The 15,788-nt window shown below is 41.9% G+C and overlaps 3 protein-coding genes across 3 annotated transcripts in view; 2 read left to right on the top strand and 1 right to left on the bottom strand.

Annotated features, from left to right (window-relative positions):
* The first annotated feature begins 169 nt into the window (after window positions 1–169).
* On the top strand, window positions 170–4,928 carry TUBB1 (tubulin beta 1 class VI). Its single transcript, XM_051633052.1, has 4 exons — window positions 170–718; window positions 2,378–2,486; window positions 2,657–2,767; window positions 2,902–4,928. Exons 1-4 carry the CDS (start codon window positions 662–664, stop codon window positions 3,972–3,974), a joined length of 1,350 nt encoding a protein of 449 aa, XP_051489012.1. The 5' UTR covers window positions 170–661; the 3' UTR covers window positions 3,975–4,928.
* Window positions 4,929–5,841: 913 nt separating this feature from the next.
* ATP5F1E (ATP synthase F1 subunit epsilon) lies at window positions 5,842–6,944 on the bottom strand. The gene is made up of 3 exons (XM_051633059.1): window positions 6,835–6,944; window positions 6,583–6,709; window positions 5,842–5,982 (listed from the first exon to the last, which is right to left on the bottom strand). The coding sequence occupies exons 1-2, from the start codon at window positions 6,864–6,866 to the stop codon at window positions 6,586–6,588; spliced, it is 156 nt and encodes a 51-aa protein (XP_051489019.1). The 5' UTR covers window positions 6,867–6,944; the 3' UTR covers window positions 5,842–5,982; window positions 6,583–6,585.
* Window positions 6,945–7,224: 280 nt separating this feature from the next.
* Window positions 7,225–15,788, top strand: part of ZNF831 (zinc finger protein 831) — a 51,024-nt gene continuing 42,460 nt past the window's right edge. Inside the window, exons 1-3 of the mRNA XM_051633047.1 lie at window positions 7,225–7,439; window positions 11,246–11,364; window positions 12,900–13,054. The gene's annotated coding sequence lies outside the window, so the exon portion shown is untranslated. The remainder of the gene's footprint in view (window positions 7,440–11,245; window positions 11,365–12,899; window positions 13,055–15,788) is intronic.

The raw sequence follows: 15,788 nt of genomic DNA on the forward strand, positions 1-15,788 counted from the left end.
ATTTTTTCATACTGATCCTGTTCCCCTCCTTCATGCAGTTAGATACTGAGAATGATGCTTATTAGTGAGCTGTAAGTCTGCGTGCAGTGCACTGAATATTGTGCTTATAGGAGGCTACCACTCAAAAGTTGTTACTGTTTGATTATGGATGTTGTCCTCTATGATTCATATAATGTTAAGATGAAAATTATGTGGCAGAAACACACGTACTTCACAAATTAAGATCACTCAATTTTGGCTATGCTATTTTGTATTTATGTTCTGTATATGTTATGTATAAAATAACAAAGCACAAATACAGTGTGCCCAGATATGAATGGATCACACTGTTTGCTGCCCAGGGAACTGGAATCAATTGTAAGGAGTTGCCTTTGAAAATTTCCTCTGTCAAGGCAGTCTGTAATGCACCTGTGCTCTTGAAGCCTGTACCCAGGCAGGGAACAGGCACTTTGCCTCCTTGTGAAGTGCTGTGGTGAGCAGCCTGAGTTTCTGGCTACTCCCCTTGCTGGCTGAGTGACAGTCCCACTAGTATAAAAAGGCCCCTTGGGGCAGGCTGTGCTGGGTGTAGCTGATAGAGCAGCAGCAGAAAGGCTTGTTCTGGGGACTGCAACTAGAAAACCTGTGTGAGGTTGCAGCCACCAAGAGGTCTAAGCTACACAAAATGCGTGAAATCGTGCATCTTCAGATTGGGCAGTGTGGGAACCAAATTGGAGCTAAGGTAAGGTCTCTTTTCAACAGTGGTCATCAGCAGTAAGTACTGTCAGTGGTAGCAGGTCAGACATGGTCCATAGATGGGGACTGTTGGGGGAAACAATTGCTTGTTAACTCAGTGGTAGGATGCATGACATGTAAGTGGTGAATGTGAGTGTCTTGATGTGAAAGTCATGAGATGAGCTTGCTTCTCATGCAGACACTGATATTAAGGCTGTCAAAGAACAAAACATCTGCAAAAACTATGGCACAGTGATTTTAAGTGCTCCAGAGCATTCCTCACTTTCCCAGGGGCACTAATCTACTCTGCAAAATACTGGGACAAGTGAAGGAGCCAGTAATTCCAGGGCTGCAAAGTTGTGAAGCCAGTGCTTTAGTTCAGCCATACAGCAGTAATTGACATATTGTTATAGTTAATATGGGACTTTATTAGCCAACAGAATGACCTGTGCTATCAGAGGCCAATTAGGTTTTTCTCAGAGTGGCACAAAGTGCAGTTAAAGATTCCTGCCTAACTGGCCTCCTGTGACAGGTAGTCGTCATTTGGGAGTACTTTTGTGTATTTCAAACACTGCCATGCTGTTACTTACAGGCACTCATTGCTGACTTTGTGTGCTATGAAGGGGAAAAAAATAGTGCTTTTTGCTGTGTGATGTCCATATTTATTTATTTTTTATTGATCAGTAGGATGTTGTCAAAAAAGAAGTGTCTGGGTTCATTTGGGGCAGGGAGGTCTTTGAGGACATATGATAGCTGAAAGATTGGTCATTTGTGTTCTTCCTCCATTTCTTGCTCCCATGAATCTCACCTTGATTCCTTTTATTGGAACATGAAGCTGTAGATGGGAGTGGAACGTCCTGTTAGACACAGATAGTTTGAATGCAGCCAGTGTGATAGTTGAAATGTTTGTAATTTTTTGTGTTGGCTTTGATCTGGAAACAACTTACATCTAATAAGATCAGTAGAAAAGTGCACACACACACATGCGAAAACACCAAGCACATACTAGCAATGGTGTATTTGTACACTCAAAGTGAGGCTGGATGGTAAACCAGAAAACCTTTAAAATTAAAATAGCCTGGTCATTATATGGGTGGGTGTGTCTATATTCACACTGCTGTGGCTGCAGCCTAGATAAGAGCCCCAGTACAAGCCATCCATATGAGTGTCAAGATAGGACGTTTGGGACCAACATCTGTTTGTGGAAAGCATTGCTCACTCACCAATTGGTCTGAGCCAGCTTTGCCATGCCACAGCCCCACTGGTGCATGGCAAGCCTCAAAGCAACCCTCTGCAATCCACCTTCCACCCCCGACCTTTTTGTTAAGCTCAAACCAACTAGTACCTGTGTTATTTAAACTAATAGCAATGTTCCTTTACTATAAAGAGGGAACAAATGGAGGGCCTCCACCTGGTAGTGCATGGGTGATAGCATGGGTAAGCAGCATAAATGATTTACTAAACTTTTCCTTTGAACTTATTTGGGGAGGGAGAGAGGATCCACCTTCTGATCTGATACGTAAATGGCAAAACATCCCCCACTTCAGGCACAGTTCTCACTTCAAGTGCAGTCAGGCATGAGCACTGCAGAGCTGATACTGGGCACCTTGTGCTGAAAAACACATAAAAATATGTGTAAGTGCATTGAGCCTCTTTCCTTTTCCAGTTCTGGGAGGTGTTAGGTGATGAACATGGAATTGACATCGCTGGAAACTACCGTGGGGATTCACCACTGCAGCTGGAGCGGATTAACGTGTACTTCAATGAGGCTTACTGTGAGTGCTCAGCACTGCCGGGGGGCTGGCAGGACACTGCAGAGCCAAGCTGAAGGGCTAAAATTCCCAAATCACTGTGGATGGGTTGTTTTTTTTTTTCAGAGTAGATCATAAGCCCGTCAGTTTGACTTCTAACAGTGACTGTTCACATTCATTTTCTTCTGTTTCAGCCCATAAATATGTGCCCCGTTCTATCTTGGTGGACCTGGAGCCTGGGACGATGGACAGTGTGCGGTCTAGCAAAATAGGCCTGCTCTTTCGGCCTGACAATTTCATTCATGGTATGTACAGCATGCTGTCAGCAAACTAACTAGAGTCAGTGGTCCCCAAAATGGCCTTTTAACTCCCATCTCTGTAGCCTTTTAAAATTCTCTTGTTAACTTTGTGGATGTTCTTTCTGTAATTTTATTTACAGGTAATTCAGGTGCTGGAAACAACTGGGCTAAGGGCCATTACACAGAGGGGGCTGAACTGATTGAAAATGTCATGGATGTGGTCAGGAATGAGTGTGAGAGCTGTGACTGCCTTCAGGGATTCCAGCTCATCCATTCTCTTGGTGGTGGTACAGGCTCAGGTATGGGCACACTCCTCATCAACAAAATCAGAGAGGAATATCCCGACAGGATCATGAACACTTTCAGTGTTGTGCCTTCACCCAAAGTGTCTGACACAGTCGTCGAGCCGTATAATGCCATCCTCTCCATCCATCAGCTCATAGAGAATACAGATGAAACCTTTTGCATTGACAATGAAGCTCTATACGATATATGTTTTAGAACTTTAAAGCTCACCAATCCCACCTATGGTGACCTCAACCACTTAGTGTCCCTAACAATGAGCGGTGTCACAACCTCGCTCCGTTTTCCTGGCCAGCTGAACGCAGACCTGAGGAAGCTGGCTGTCAACATGGTGCCCTTTCCTCGCCTGCATTTCTTTATGCCAGGCTTTGCTCCACTGACAGCTCGAGGCAGCCAACAGTACAGAGCCCTCTCAGTGCCAGAGCTCACCCAACAAATGTTTGATGCACGCAACATGATGGCAGCCTGCGACCCTCGGCGTGGACGTTACTTGACCGTGGCCTGTATCTTCAGAGGCAGAATGTCTACTAGAGAAGTGGATGAGCAGTTGCTGTCTGTCCAGACTAAGAATAGTTCCTACTTTGTGGAGTGGATCCCTAACAATGTCAAAGTGGCTGTGTGTGACATACCACCACGAGGGCTGAAGATGGCAGCTACCTTTATTGGCAATAACACAGCCATTCAGGAGCTCTTCATCAGGGTTTCTGAGCAGTTCTCAGCTATGTTCAGAAGAAAAGCATTTCTCCATTGGTATACTGGTGAAGGAATGGATGAGATGGAATTTTCTGAAGCAGAAGGTAACACCAATGACCTCGTGTCTGAGTACCAGCAGTACCAGGATGCTACTGCCGACGTGGAGGAATATGAAGAGGTAGAAGTGGAAGCCAGCCCAGAAAAGGAAGCAGTGTAAAAACGATGGCAATACCAAAACATTCTCTGAATAAGCCTCAACACACACTGAAGAAAAAGCAGTAGCCATCAGCTGCATATCAAAAATAACACGTTTCTTTAGAATTTTTTCTCTGCCTCTGGCCAAAATATACCCAGCATTACAATACAGTGCTTTTGAAATTACAGGCAGCCATGCTTTACTCTCCAAAGAACTGCTGATACTGAATCACTCCCAAAAAAAGTCACTACGAAGACAAGTTGTATCTTAACAGCCTTTCTTGTAAATATATTCACTTCTAGAATATTGTCACCAGACACTGAATGAAATATACAGCCTCCATGTGTATTTCAGGATCATACTCAACAGGTATGCTAGCAACTCATCCCATGTATTTATTCTCAGGTAAACACAGTCTGAGTTTTGTTTGTGACCTTGCTACTGCTTCAGGAACACATGCACATCTGGGAGGCCTAGAAAAGCAGCATCTATTTTATTACACACTCCACAGACTGATGTAGATCTGCAGACAGGTTCAGTTCATAAAGTTGCAGGAGGGAAACAACACGGGGCAAAGACTGAAAAGTGCACATTCTTCTTTTTTTTTTTAGAAGTACATTAGTAGTTTTATCACATTGCTGGCTTATATTATTGCAGAGCTTCTATTCATTATTATTGAGTGGTTTGTTTCTGTGTCCAACTATATTAGCATCCAAAGTTGCAAACACTGTGTATAAGTTTTGGTGTGGTTCTTTCCCCCATGTACTATTTTAAATTTTCTTCCTGTCACTTGGTAGAGTAAAATGGATGGAATGGTTTGCAGATGGATAGTTAGATGTAAGTTCAACAGCAATCACTAAATCAAAAACATATCTTCAAAACAAATTGTTTGCCATTCACAGCCATCTACTTAAGACTGTATTTATGTTCTTTAAAATAAAAATAACACTCTAGCAAATACTTTAATACTTGAAACATTTGATAGACAAAAATCATGGTTTATTCTTGTAAAGACTAACTTGGAATTACCTGAAAAAAAAAATTGAGCTTGTTTTTATATAATCTGAGAAGACAGTTTGTTGTACTGTGAACAAAGTAGTGCCTCCTGTTGGAGTCAACAACGGCAGCACCGCGGTGAACACCAACCAGCAGCCAGGTCTGTAGGATCGTGCGAACACTCCCCCCACATGGATACAGCTGGAAGCAGGGACTGTCCTCTGCCCCATTCCTATCGTTCAGAGTCTGTCAATGTGTGTCTCTGTCCCTCCCAGCCAAGTGACAAAGTGGTAACTAGGACAACCAATTGCTGAGCGAGCAGAACACAATCCAGGGATTTCTGCACCTCCTTCCCCACCTCGTGCAGAGAACCAGCCCTCAGCTCTGTCCCAGGCAGCTTTGGAGCTCAGATCCCAGGCAGCACAGCTGTGGTGAAAACTATCCTGCTTCCATAACCCTAAATCTCACCAGACTCATCTTCACTGGTTTTGTCCTACGCACAAACTGGAGATGAACACCATGGTGAAGAGAACCTTAAAGCCCTCAGAGCACCCCTCCAGCACAGAGGTATTTTTAACTGACAAGGGTGGTTTTAATTATTGAAATTATCTGCTGACAGATTTTAGTGACGAAAACTTTTATCCAAAGGAATCATTGGTAATTTAAAAGTTTTAAACTTCAGGCTGAAAAGTTTTAAACAATTAAATCTCTCATTCACTGATGTACCTGAAACATCAGCATGAAATCCAACCTTAAAAATTTGCCATAACCAACATGTTGCTACTGAATGGTAGCCTGGTGAAAAGCCATCTATTTTAACACAAGTGAAAGGTAAATGTCTCTGCAAAATGGAGCACTTTGTTTCAAGAGAACAGCACTTTCCACACATGCATTTGTTTAACAGAATATACATTTATTAGCATGCTGATTTACATACAGAGGCAAGTTTTGCAGTTAATGTGATGACATTATACTGCAGTCTTCAGCTTGCCTGCAGCTTTGCAGTTTGCTGTTATTCACCACAAATCAGCTCCTATGAGAGATGTAAAATACAAGTTATTTGATTAAGAATACATACAAGCTACACTTCAAACAAAAGGTAATATTTATTCTCAGATCAGAAGATGTTTTACTTAAAACAGGTTTCAGCTGCTTATGATGTGTGCAATGTCACCAAAAAAGGTACAAGTAACATCTGCCTTTCACAGATATTAGAGAATCCTCAAGTAAGTCTGATAATGAGGGGAAGCAGGAATTTAGAGACACTGTCTCTTGGCTTAGTAAAGTAAGAGGCAGGAAACCTATGAAAATCATGACAGAAACTGAGCTGTTCTGCATAACAACCTTGACCAAACTTCAAATTGTTCAAAGCAGAGCTTGATGGAGGTAACATCTGACTTGACTGAACTAAGGACACTACATTCCCATCCCACATGTGGTCCGGATGCAGAGATCCACACCGAGCCATGAGCCAGGCCCTGATCCGTTCCAGTTTCACGCGTGGCGATCAGAGCCGATTTTCTGCAGCGCACAGAACGAGCCGAGCAGTTACAGCCTGTCCTTAGCGCGGCGGACACGGGGAAACCGACACAAAAGCTCCCATCAGGCACCCCTGCCCGCTCCATTTACTTACATTTTATTCCTTTTTGGGCTTCACAGTCTTCACAGTGGCCGTTGCCGCCCTCTCTGCCTCCGCTTTGTACTGAGGCTTCATGGCCGCTCTGACAGCCTGCGCACAGATCTGGGAATAGCGGATGTAACTAGAGGCAGGAGAGAAAAGGGCAGGAAAACGAGCGTCAGAATCCGACCCGTCCCAAAAGCTTCTCCACCCCCTCCCGAGGCACAGCGGTGACCACAGCAGCCTCCCCTCGCCCCCGGCGGGTACCTGAGCCCGGCCTGCCGCCAGTAGGCAACCATGGCTGCGCCGCGGGCAAGGTCAGCGCCCACCGGATGGGGACGGGCCGCAGAGCCGCCCGAGAGCCAATCAGCAAGCAGGAACGGTCCTTCCGCCAATGGGGATCCGAGTTACCTCAGGGAGGCTGACCAATGGCAGCAAGGCGCTCACCCCTCCGGCACCGCCCTCTCCTCCGGCCGCGCAGGGACGGGGCTCGCGCCGCTTCCCGCCTCTTCCCGCCCTTCCCCGCCCGCAGCGCCGGGAGCCCCGCCCGAGCCCGGCCCCGCGCGGTGTGGGCAGCGGTGTGGGCAGCGCCGCGCTGCAGCACCGCGCTCCTCCCGTGTTCCGCCGGCAGGAACCGTTAGGGAAAGGTTTGGGGCCTTCCCTTTATGGGAAGGCCTGAGATCCGCCTCCAGGTGGGTCTGATTGGGACCTGCCTCGTGGTTCCAGAGCAGCGGGCATGTGCCTGGTCCCCCGTGGTTCGGGGCTGGTAGTTTGCCGGAGACACAAACACTACTCTTCAGTTACCTAAAGAAAGAAGTTAAAGCCCGACTCTTCTGTGAGGATAATGGCTGGTTATGTACCATTTGTCTTAGGTATGTATGAACTCGTTCCTAAGTAGTGCTGTTGTAGTCTAAGTGCCTAGGCAAGTGGCTGAAGACATGGGGGTGTGTTTTGTTTGTTGGTTTGGTATTTTATGCTTTTTTGTGGCTTTTTTTTAGTGTGGGTTTTTATTTTGGTTGGTTGGGGTTTTTTGGGTGTTGTTTTTTTTTCCCCAGCAAAATCAATTGTAGTCACCCGTCTATACCACCAGTTCCTAGTTTTTTTCTAGATAACACTGTAAAGAAAAAGAAATGGTTTACAGGTATGTGGAATTAATTATTTTTGTAATATAGACTGTCTTCAGTTTGGAGTTTTTATCTGTGGCCAGACTGCTCCCTGTGCAGAGTTTTAGCCTGTCAGACATGATGTCTTGGCATGGATTCTTTTGGATATAAGACTGTTTATGCATACACCTGAGATTGTATTAAATAATTTGCTCTAAACAGATAAAAGACAACTTAGCAAAGTAGAAACTATGATCATCTGTCAGTGCTTGTTGGAAAAAAAATAGACAATTTTCCATATACAATAAGCAAAAGGTTATGAGAAGACAAGTAATGTTTGATAAGGAATCAATTTGATCCTAATCTAATGTTTATTTAAATAATTAGGGCTAAGGATTTAAGGAGATTATGGTTGGATTTTTATTACATCCTTCCAGTTAGATGTGTGTACCCCCTCTCCCTTCCATCCAGAGCCAGACTACATCACAAAACGTGTAAGGATCATCCCAAAGCCGTAGAGGTCTTGAGGAATCACTGGTGACTTTGGTCCTCTTTGCACAGAGGGCTTGTGTATTCCTGCTGATTGTGGTGTTTTGCTGAAGTGTAAATCCCTGGAAATCACACAGTGATTTGACATCACTGCACAGCATTTACAGAAAAGCACAGAGTAATTTTCAGCTTTATTAGATCTCTCACTTACTCCAGAGCCATTGCACTTAACAATCCACACATCATAGTATAGACCCACCAGAGCAAAAAGCAGTTGTTCACGGTATGTCAGCTTGTCTTCAGGGCAGGATGTGACACTAACAAGATTGCCTGCTAGTGTAATTAGTAGTAACACCAACCGGGAAGAAAGAATGGGAATAGGAAGAGAATTTCCTGGCCTTAATTTGCCTACTTAATCTCTCTACTAAGATTACTGAAGAAGACTCTAACTTTGTGCCAGTTGTGATGACGTTTTGAAAGTGGACACTGTAGGATGATGCATTACACTAGTTCCTTCCATCTGGACCAACAATTTGTGTTTGTTCACGTGTTTGGGTTTTTTTAAATTTCTTTTTATTTTATTAATTTTTTTTTGTTTGGTTGTGGTTTTTTTGTTGTTTGTTTGTTTGTTTTAATAATTGCTAAATTATTTCCCTCCTATTAAATTTGGGGCTCATTTCTAAAATCCATGTATTACAATCTTTGCTACTTAATTTTAGAGATATGACTCGCATAACTGAGGTAGAAAATAATTCTTATGTCATGCATTTATTTCCTTATATTTTGTGCAAGCCATTTTCATCCTCCTAGTTTTGAGACATGCAGGGCATGTTGGAGCAAAGCTTTCCAACTTGAAAAAAACTAAATAAATTTAATAATATTTGTTACGACAGGCAGGGTTTTTAACACAGAAAGGGTGCCAGTGATATTGAAACAAAACATACATGTTTTCTGAAATTCCAACTATAACAATGACAAGAAAAGGATAAAAAAAAAAAGCACCAGAGATTTAAGGAAGCCCCTTGCTGCTACCTATGCAACATATTTGAAACACAAGTAACTGCACTACTGACATATATTGATTGATAAAGGAATGTTGTATACAAATGCTGTTTTAGTGGTGACATCTGATGATACAGTAGGTAAAATAATTATCAGATTATTTAAAGTCTTATGGGCAGCCCAGGCCACAAATATGGCTTGGCAGAAAAAAATTATGCTAGCAGAGATGGACACCTTTCTTCCAGCTGTGTCCCTGTATTCCTGCCCCACACCTTCTCTGATTCCCTATCCCGTCTCTCACCCACTCTTTTTGTTTCCCAATTTTCTTTCCCCACCACATCTCTATCTCCAGCAATACTTTGCAGTGTACTCAGATTTAAATCCATCATGGAGATACACATACTGGATTCAATTATTTGCACTTTTAGTTGTATTTACTATTTATTGATCTTGAAAGATAAAGATTCAGCTTGAATTGAAAAAGGTAAACCTTTGGGAGAGGTACCATGCTGAGACAGAATGAAAATTAGGTTAGTGACAGCAATTGTGCTCTCTTTACAACAATTCTGGAGTATATGTTGATGTTTATGTAGCTGTAAACAAGGCACCATTTGACCCGTTTTTATGCCCAGTTCTGGTTAGATACTAGGAAATACTTGTAAAGTGCTGAACTTCCCTCAGATATGACCTTTCAGAAACAGAACTTAAGGAGCACATAAAGGAGGAAAGTTTAGAAAAGTACAGAGGTGACAGAGAGAAAAAGGGATATGATAAGAGAGTTAGATGCAGAGATCAAGAGAAGCTGAAGTGGTGCAATTAGCAACATCCAGAAATGTGAGAGTGGATATGTCTGGGGGAACTAAAGATGTGAGATTAGAAATGTCCAGAGAAACTGAGGGAGTGAGGGAAGACTCATCCTGAAAGGTGAGATTGGAGACATCCAGAAAGGGTCTAGAGATGAGATTAGAAACATCCTCAGAGGTTGATGAGGGTAATTCAGAAGAGCCTTGAAACATGAAATAGTTAAAATCAGTGAGATTTAGTGATTCCGAAGAGGTTGAAGAGGTGTGGTCTGACACACCTTCTGAGGATGGAGGGATTGTACAGGAAAAGTCCAAGGAAGTTGAAGAGGTGTGACTAGAACCATCTAGAGAGGGCAAAGAAGTGAGACTGGAGAGGTCTAGAGAGGGTGAAGAAGTATGACTGGAACAATCCAGGGAGGATATGGAGTTGGTACTTGAGAGGTCTAAGGAGACTGAAGAGCTGTTGCCAGAGAACTCCAGAGAGCCTGTTGAAGTGAGACTTGATAGGTCCAGTGAAATCGAAGAGGAGAAACTGGAGCGCTCGCAGGAATCTGAAGAGGAGAGACTGGAGAGGTCTAAGGAGATTGAAGAGGAGGTACTGGAGAAATCAGAAGAGTCTGAAGATGTGAGACTTGACAGGTCCAGAGAAGATGAAGAAGTGAGACTGGAGAAGTCCACAGAAGATGAAGAGCCCAGACTGGATAAATCCAAAGATTCTGAAAAGGGGATTTTAAAGAGTTCCAAGGAGGCTGAAGTGTTGACACTGGAGGGGTCCAGGGAGGCCAAAAAAGTGAGACCAAGTTGGTCCAGGTAGATGGAAGAGGTGACACTGAAAAGCCAAATAAATCCACATGACTTGTGTTCAATCAGAAATATTTTAAACTAAAGATCTTTAATAACATGTCATAACAAAACAAAATGACATAGTGAACCTAAATAGTACTACTTTTGAAAATAACTAAGCATAGAGGTCTAATCTTAATGTCTCTTAGTGTGTTTCTCTCATGGTGCATAAAATTCTAGTAATAAGAGCTCACAGACTTATTTGCAATATTGCTCCCTCACATAGGACCAGTACAGAAGTACACGTACAGATTACCTACAGCAGCAGAAATTCTTCTGTCCTGGCATGTCTCCTCTCCTTGTTCAACCAATTTTTAGCATCCTTGGTAGCCTGACAAAGAATACCCTCCTGTCAAATGCCATCTCCCTGTCCTGAAGATCTGGAGTAAAATAATTTATGTAATAGAATGGAAATTAAAATTATTTTGTTCTTTTCAGATACCAAAGGATATTCAGATAGCAGGCTGCTTACTGGCTACAGGGAGAAATGAAAAAAAAAAAAAAAAGCACAGTTGAAAATGGCACCTACAGATCAAACTGGGCCTCTGATTATAAAGGTATGAGGAATTCTTTTCTTCCAGTTTGTAACATCTGACGGAAAAATGTGTATCTTCCTGATGCTAACAAAAATGGCAAAGAAAGCAGCACTTTTCTCTGCAGAATGTGCAGGATTAATTTTTGGAAGCTAGCATTATATTACACTGATTCTGACACTAAGAAACACACATTTCAGCAACATCAGTTTGACTAGTTTTAAAATTTACGGTTAGTTCTGATAGAAGGCAGACATCTAATTAAAAAAGCATTATATGTCAGTTCAAGAAGGTACATCTAACTGTGGTATGAGTAGATCAGGAGGCTGATCTACAGTTGCCTTCTTTCTTCTCCAGACTGTGCTGCAGAACAAAGAGTAGGTGAAATGTGCTGTTTTCTTTCCAGACATAGGCAGAGGAATGACCATAAATGTTTTCAGAGAGTCATCACAAAAGTATTTTGTGGCTCAAGAAAGTGAAAGATACACACATAGAGGGGGCTGCAGATTCTCAGGTGAATACACCCAAGCTTTGCCCGTGCTATTATACAATTGATGTCCAGATGCATATATAATGGATTTAACATAATCACCATGGGCAGAACTCCCACTCAGGTCACCACTGAGGCAAGTGTCTGCTGAACACAGACTGAAGTTGGCACGAACCATGTCTTACTATGCAACTATTAAAATTGTGGGGATTTAGCACAAAACAAAAATTACCAGACTAAAAAAAAAGCTGTTTATGTACCAATTATGAGATCTGAAAGAGTTACTGAATACACTTAATCTTTATTCATAATGCTTCTGGAATTTAAGAGCTCAAGCAACATAGTTGTAATTCTATCAAGAGTACAATGTTTATTGATCAAAAGGCAAAACAAATTAATCTTTCTTAACATTCATAATTTGTGATTAAATTACACATTTGCTTGCTGACCTATATTCTTGATAAAGCAACAAAAATAACTGATCCCTTATGAAGAAACCCCCGTGCTATCCATCAACAATAATTTTGTAACTGACTGTTGTTCTTAAAAGAGTCTCAAGTGCATTGTACAGGGGAGAACAAATAATTATACAAAAGGCAAATTACAGTACAATAAAAAGTCAGTATCAATGTGATTTCCAACAGACTGCAAATGTCATTATCCCTTCACTGGTTTCCTCCTGCCTTAATTTAAAATGGCAAAGTTAATGCACATTTTCCTATGAAATAATGCTGTTAAGAAACATGGAACTATGGCCACTATTGTATAAAATGTACAGGTCATTAATAATGCTTCCTACCTTTGATAGCTGTGGCTTTATCTCCTTTCTCTGCTTGTGTAAGCCATGCTGGGCTGTGCTGGTAAAGCTCTGCTGTTCCTCTCTGCTGATGACCCTAATCTGTTCCACAGCTACTGGAAATCATGCCATGCTGATGACAATACAGGTCATCTCTTAAATCTCCTCTTGTCTAAGCACAGCTCTCAGCACAGAGCACTAGCAGAAAACAAGCTCTGAAATAAGTGCTAATCTTGAAATGAAATTGCAGTTCTGTGCTCTTTCCTACTGCAGAACATTTTGAAGGTTAGTTGAGGAAGCAGATGAAGACATTAATTTTTACCTTGTGGACACCTGGATTGGAAGTAAAAAAAAAATTGCTGTGTCATCCAAGTTCTCTGGCACAAATAGTCTCTGGAGGGACCCAGGATCTACAGAGCAGAATTCAGGTACACTCAACTTTTAAGAATTTTGTGCATTACTTCCTATTTTAAGGAATTTAACAACTTTTGTTAGCTATGTTACTTTTTAAGTGTTGTTATGATAAAATAGTATGATAATGTAAAGCATTCTGTCCACAGTTGATGGTAACATTGAATAAAAGTTTTAAAAACACCCAGGTGACAGCAGTGGCTGGAGCCTGAGATATTTGAGGTCTTGTAGGGACTTTTGCTTCTTTTGAAAGACAAGGGAGACTTAGGCTCCTGGCTAAACAAGGGCCATTATTGCATCCCTTTGCAGACAGGGAAACAATCTGTGCAGCAGCACCTGCTTCCATTTGTTCTGTTATTTCACAGGAAAAGCAGGACAATTGCACAGCTTCAGAGAAGACATAACTATAGCCTATCAGGCTAAGAAGGCTAAGTGCTTCTAGCACTTCAGCTAGATCATTCAAAATATGACACAACTATAAAACATAAATTAATTCCAAGTATAGGTTCTGGTACACACTTCCTTGCTCCCAATTTCACAGCATACCTACTAGATTTTGTTGCAGCTGCCACACATAAATGAGTTTAAATCTAGATAAACAAAAGCAGTTATCTCACAGGTAAATAGTATCTCTGTAGTCCCAAAACCCCATTAACAGGTACTCAGCCAAATGATGCTACTTGCCATATTATAAAGCACATTTCTTACCAGAGTATCTACAAAGTTGTCAATTGGAGACTGCTTTGAAAGGTTACTAGACACTGACTGCATGATTAGTTTTACTATATATGACTCTTACTGGAAATAAGCTAGACTGTACAGTTTAACTGCAAATAGACCACATTAGACACATCAGCAATGTTGTAGAAATTAGTAGTTTTCCTGTTTTTTCTGAAACAAACAACTGGTTTAGATTTATAGTTAATTGGGACCGAACAGGTGCTGACACCCATTGTCAGCAAGAAGAAATAGTTCTCAGGGAAACTATCCCTTTTTAGAAGTACTTAATTTCTACTGCTGATTGAAGAAAATGGTGGTATTTCAGTGTTCATATCAGTACAAGTCGTTTCAATGTTACAGTAAATTTAGGATTTTGTTGGCTTCCATGATAGCAGGTTTCATAATTTCACATTGTCAAAAGCAGTACCTTGTAGAACACGAGAGAAGCAGGCAATTAGCAAGGTGCACCAACACCAGTTTTTAACAAATTTGTAGTGCAGATGGGTACACAGGAGCTAGACAACTACGCAACATTGAAAAAGTTAAAACCCCTATAGATCTGTTCTTTTTAGAATGCCTTGCAGCTTATGTAAAACAGGTTAATCCATTATCCTGCTGCTTTAGCCATCCCGAGCCTGTTTAAATCAGTGAGGACAAGGTGAGTGTCATTTACAGTAAAAAAAGAAGAAAAAAAAAAATCTTCATTAATAAACACCTAAATCTCACCACTGGTATGGCCAATTCTTATATCAAACCTGAGGAAAAGTATTTTTTTTTCCTTGTTTCTACTTTTAGATACAAATCAGGTAAGCAGGCTCATTCAGGAGAATCTTCCCATAGACATATGGCTATGTCCATACAAAGATCTGAGAACTCTAGAGCACTGTGTTTCCACTAGAACCAGCAGCTGATGCAAGTGTTCAGTCTCAACAGAAGAGGGCATTAAGTTTGCTGAGACCTCAAACATCCAGCTACTGCAGTTTAAACTTCTGGATTTAAATTAACTGTAATAGCATTTCTGGATGCACCTTTGCTTTAGAAGTATGATTTGGAGTCTTGTAGCATGTCCCTCCTCCTGGCAGACATCCTTAGTAGCTCTGTTGGTGTACTTAGTGGTCACAGAAACATGATTAAGTAATAAAAAAATTAAGATAATTAACTGCAAGGAGACCTTAAGATTTATTACTGAAAACTCGAAAAGGTGAACAGTGAGAACAAAAGATTCCACAATACCGTCGTAAAATAGTCTCCAGGCCGTTAAGCTTTGTATGCAAAGTTTACCTCTATTTCTCAGCGAAGTTACATTGGTAAGTTCCATGTTTTCTTATTTAAAAGCCCAAATCTGCAGGTAAGTTAAAACATTCATTTAGGCAAACTGAAGCAGGCAGGAATCCACCAGAGGCTGCGCCACTGACTTGTTCACATCACATTCTCCCCCCAGGAGAGTCCCCTTCCATCCCCCTCTCGTGTCCCTTTTTTTCTTTCTGGTCCTTTAGTTTTGTCCCTCCAGCTCTATCTCCTTTTTCTTACCCACCTCCTCCATTCCTTCTAACCACCAGCACACACAGCTCTGTACTGCCTCAGCTCCCAGTCCCTGCAGTGTGGGTGCATTCATCCATAGCATCCCACTTCCTTGGAGCACTGCCAGCCATATCACAGCCCTGCAGGACACTGTAAGGTTGATCCACAGGGAACATGGGACTTGCTGAAGTGGCTAGTGGAGGAACCACCCTAGTATGTACATACACCAAGAACAGGGCAGGAATCTGCTGTGATGGGAGAGCACATACTTTGTAATTTGCTGCACACACAGTCCCCACTCCCCATCAAACAAAACTTCTTTAGGTGCAGTCTCCTCTTAAGAAGATGGTGGGTAAACAGGCAAGCTATGTGACATTCCAGCCCAAGTGTTTTGTTCTCTTCTGCTCTCAACAATGGTGAGCATTAGATTCCAAGTGCAAGGACACATTCCTTAACAGGTAAGTTGTAACATACAAATCTCAGTCCCAAGTAGACTGAAAATCTTTCCCC

This window comes from Apus apus, chromosome 15 (assembly GCF_020740795.1).
Source record: "Apus apus isolate bApuApu2 chromosome 15, bApuApu2.pri.cur, whole genome shotgun sequence".
Taxonomy (NCBI): Eukaryota; Metazoa; Chordata; class Aves; order Apodiformes; family Apodidae; genus Apus; species Apus apus.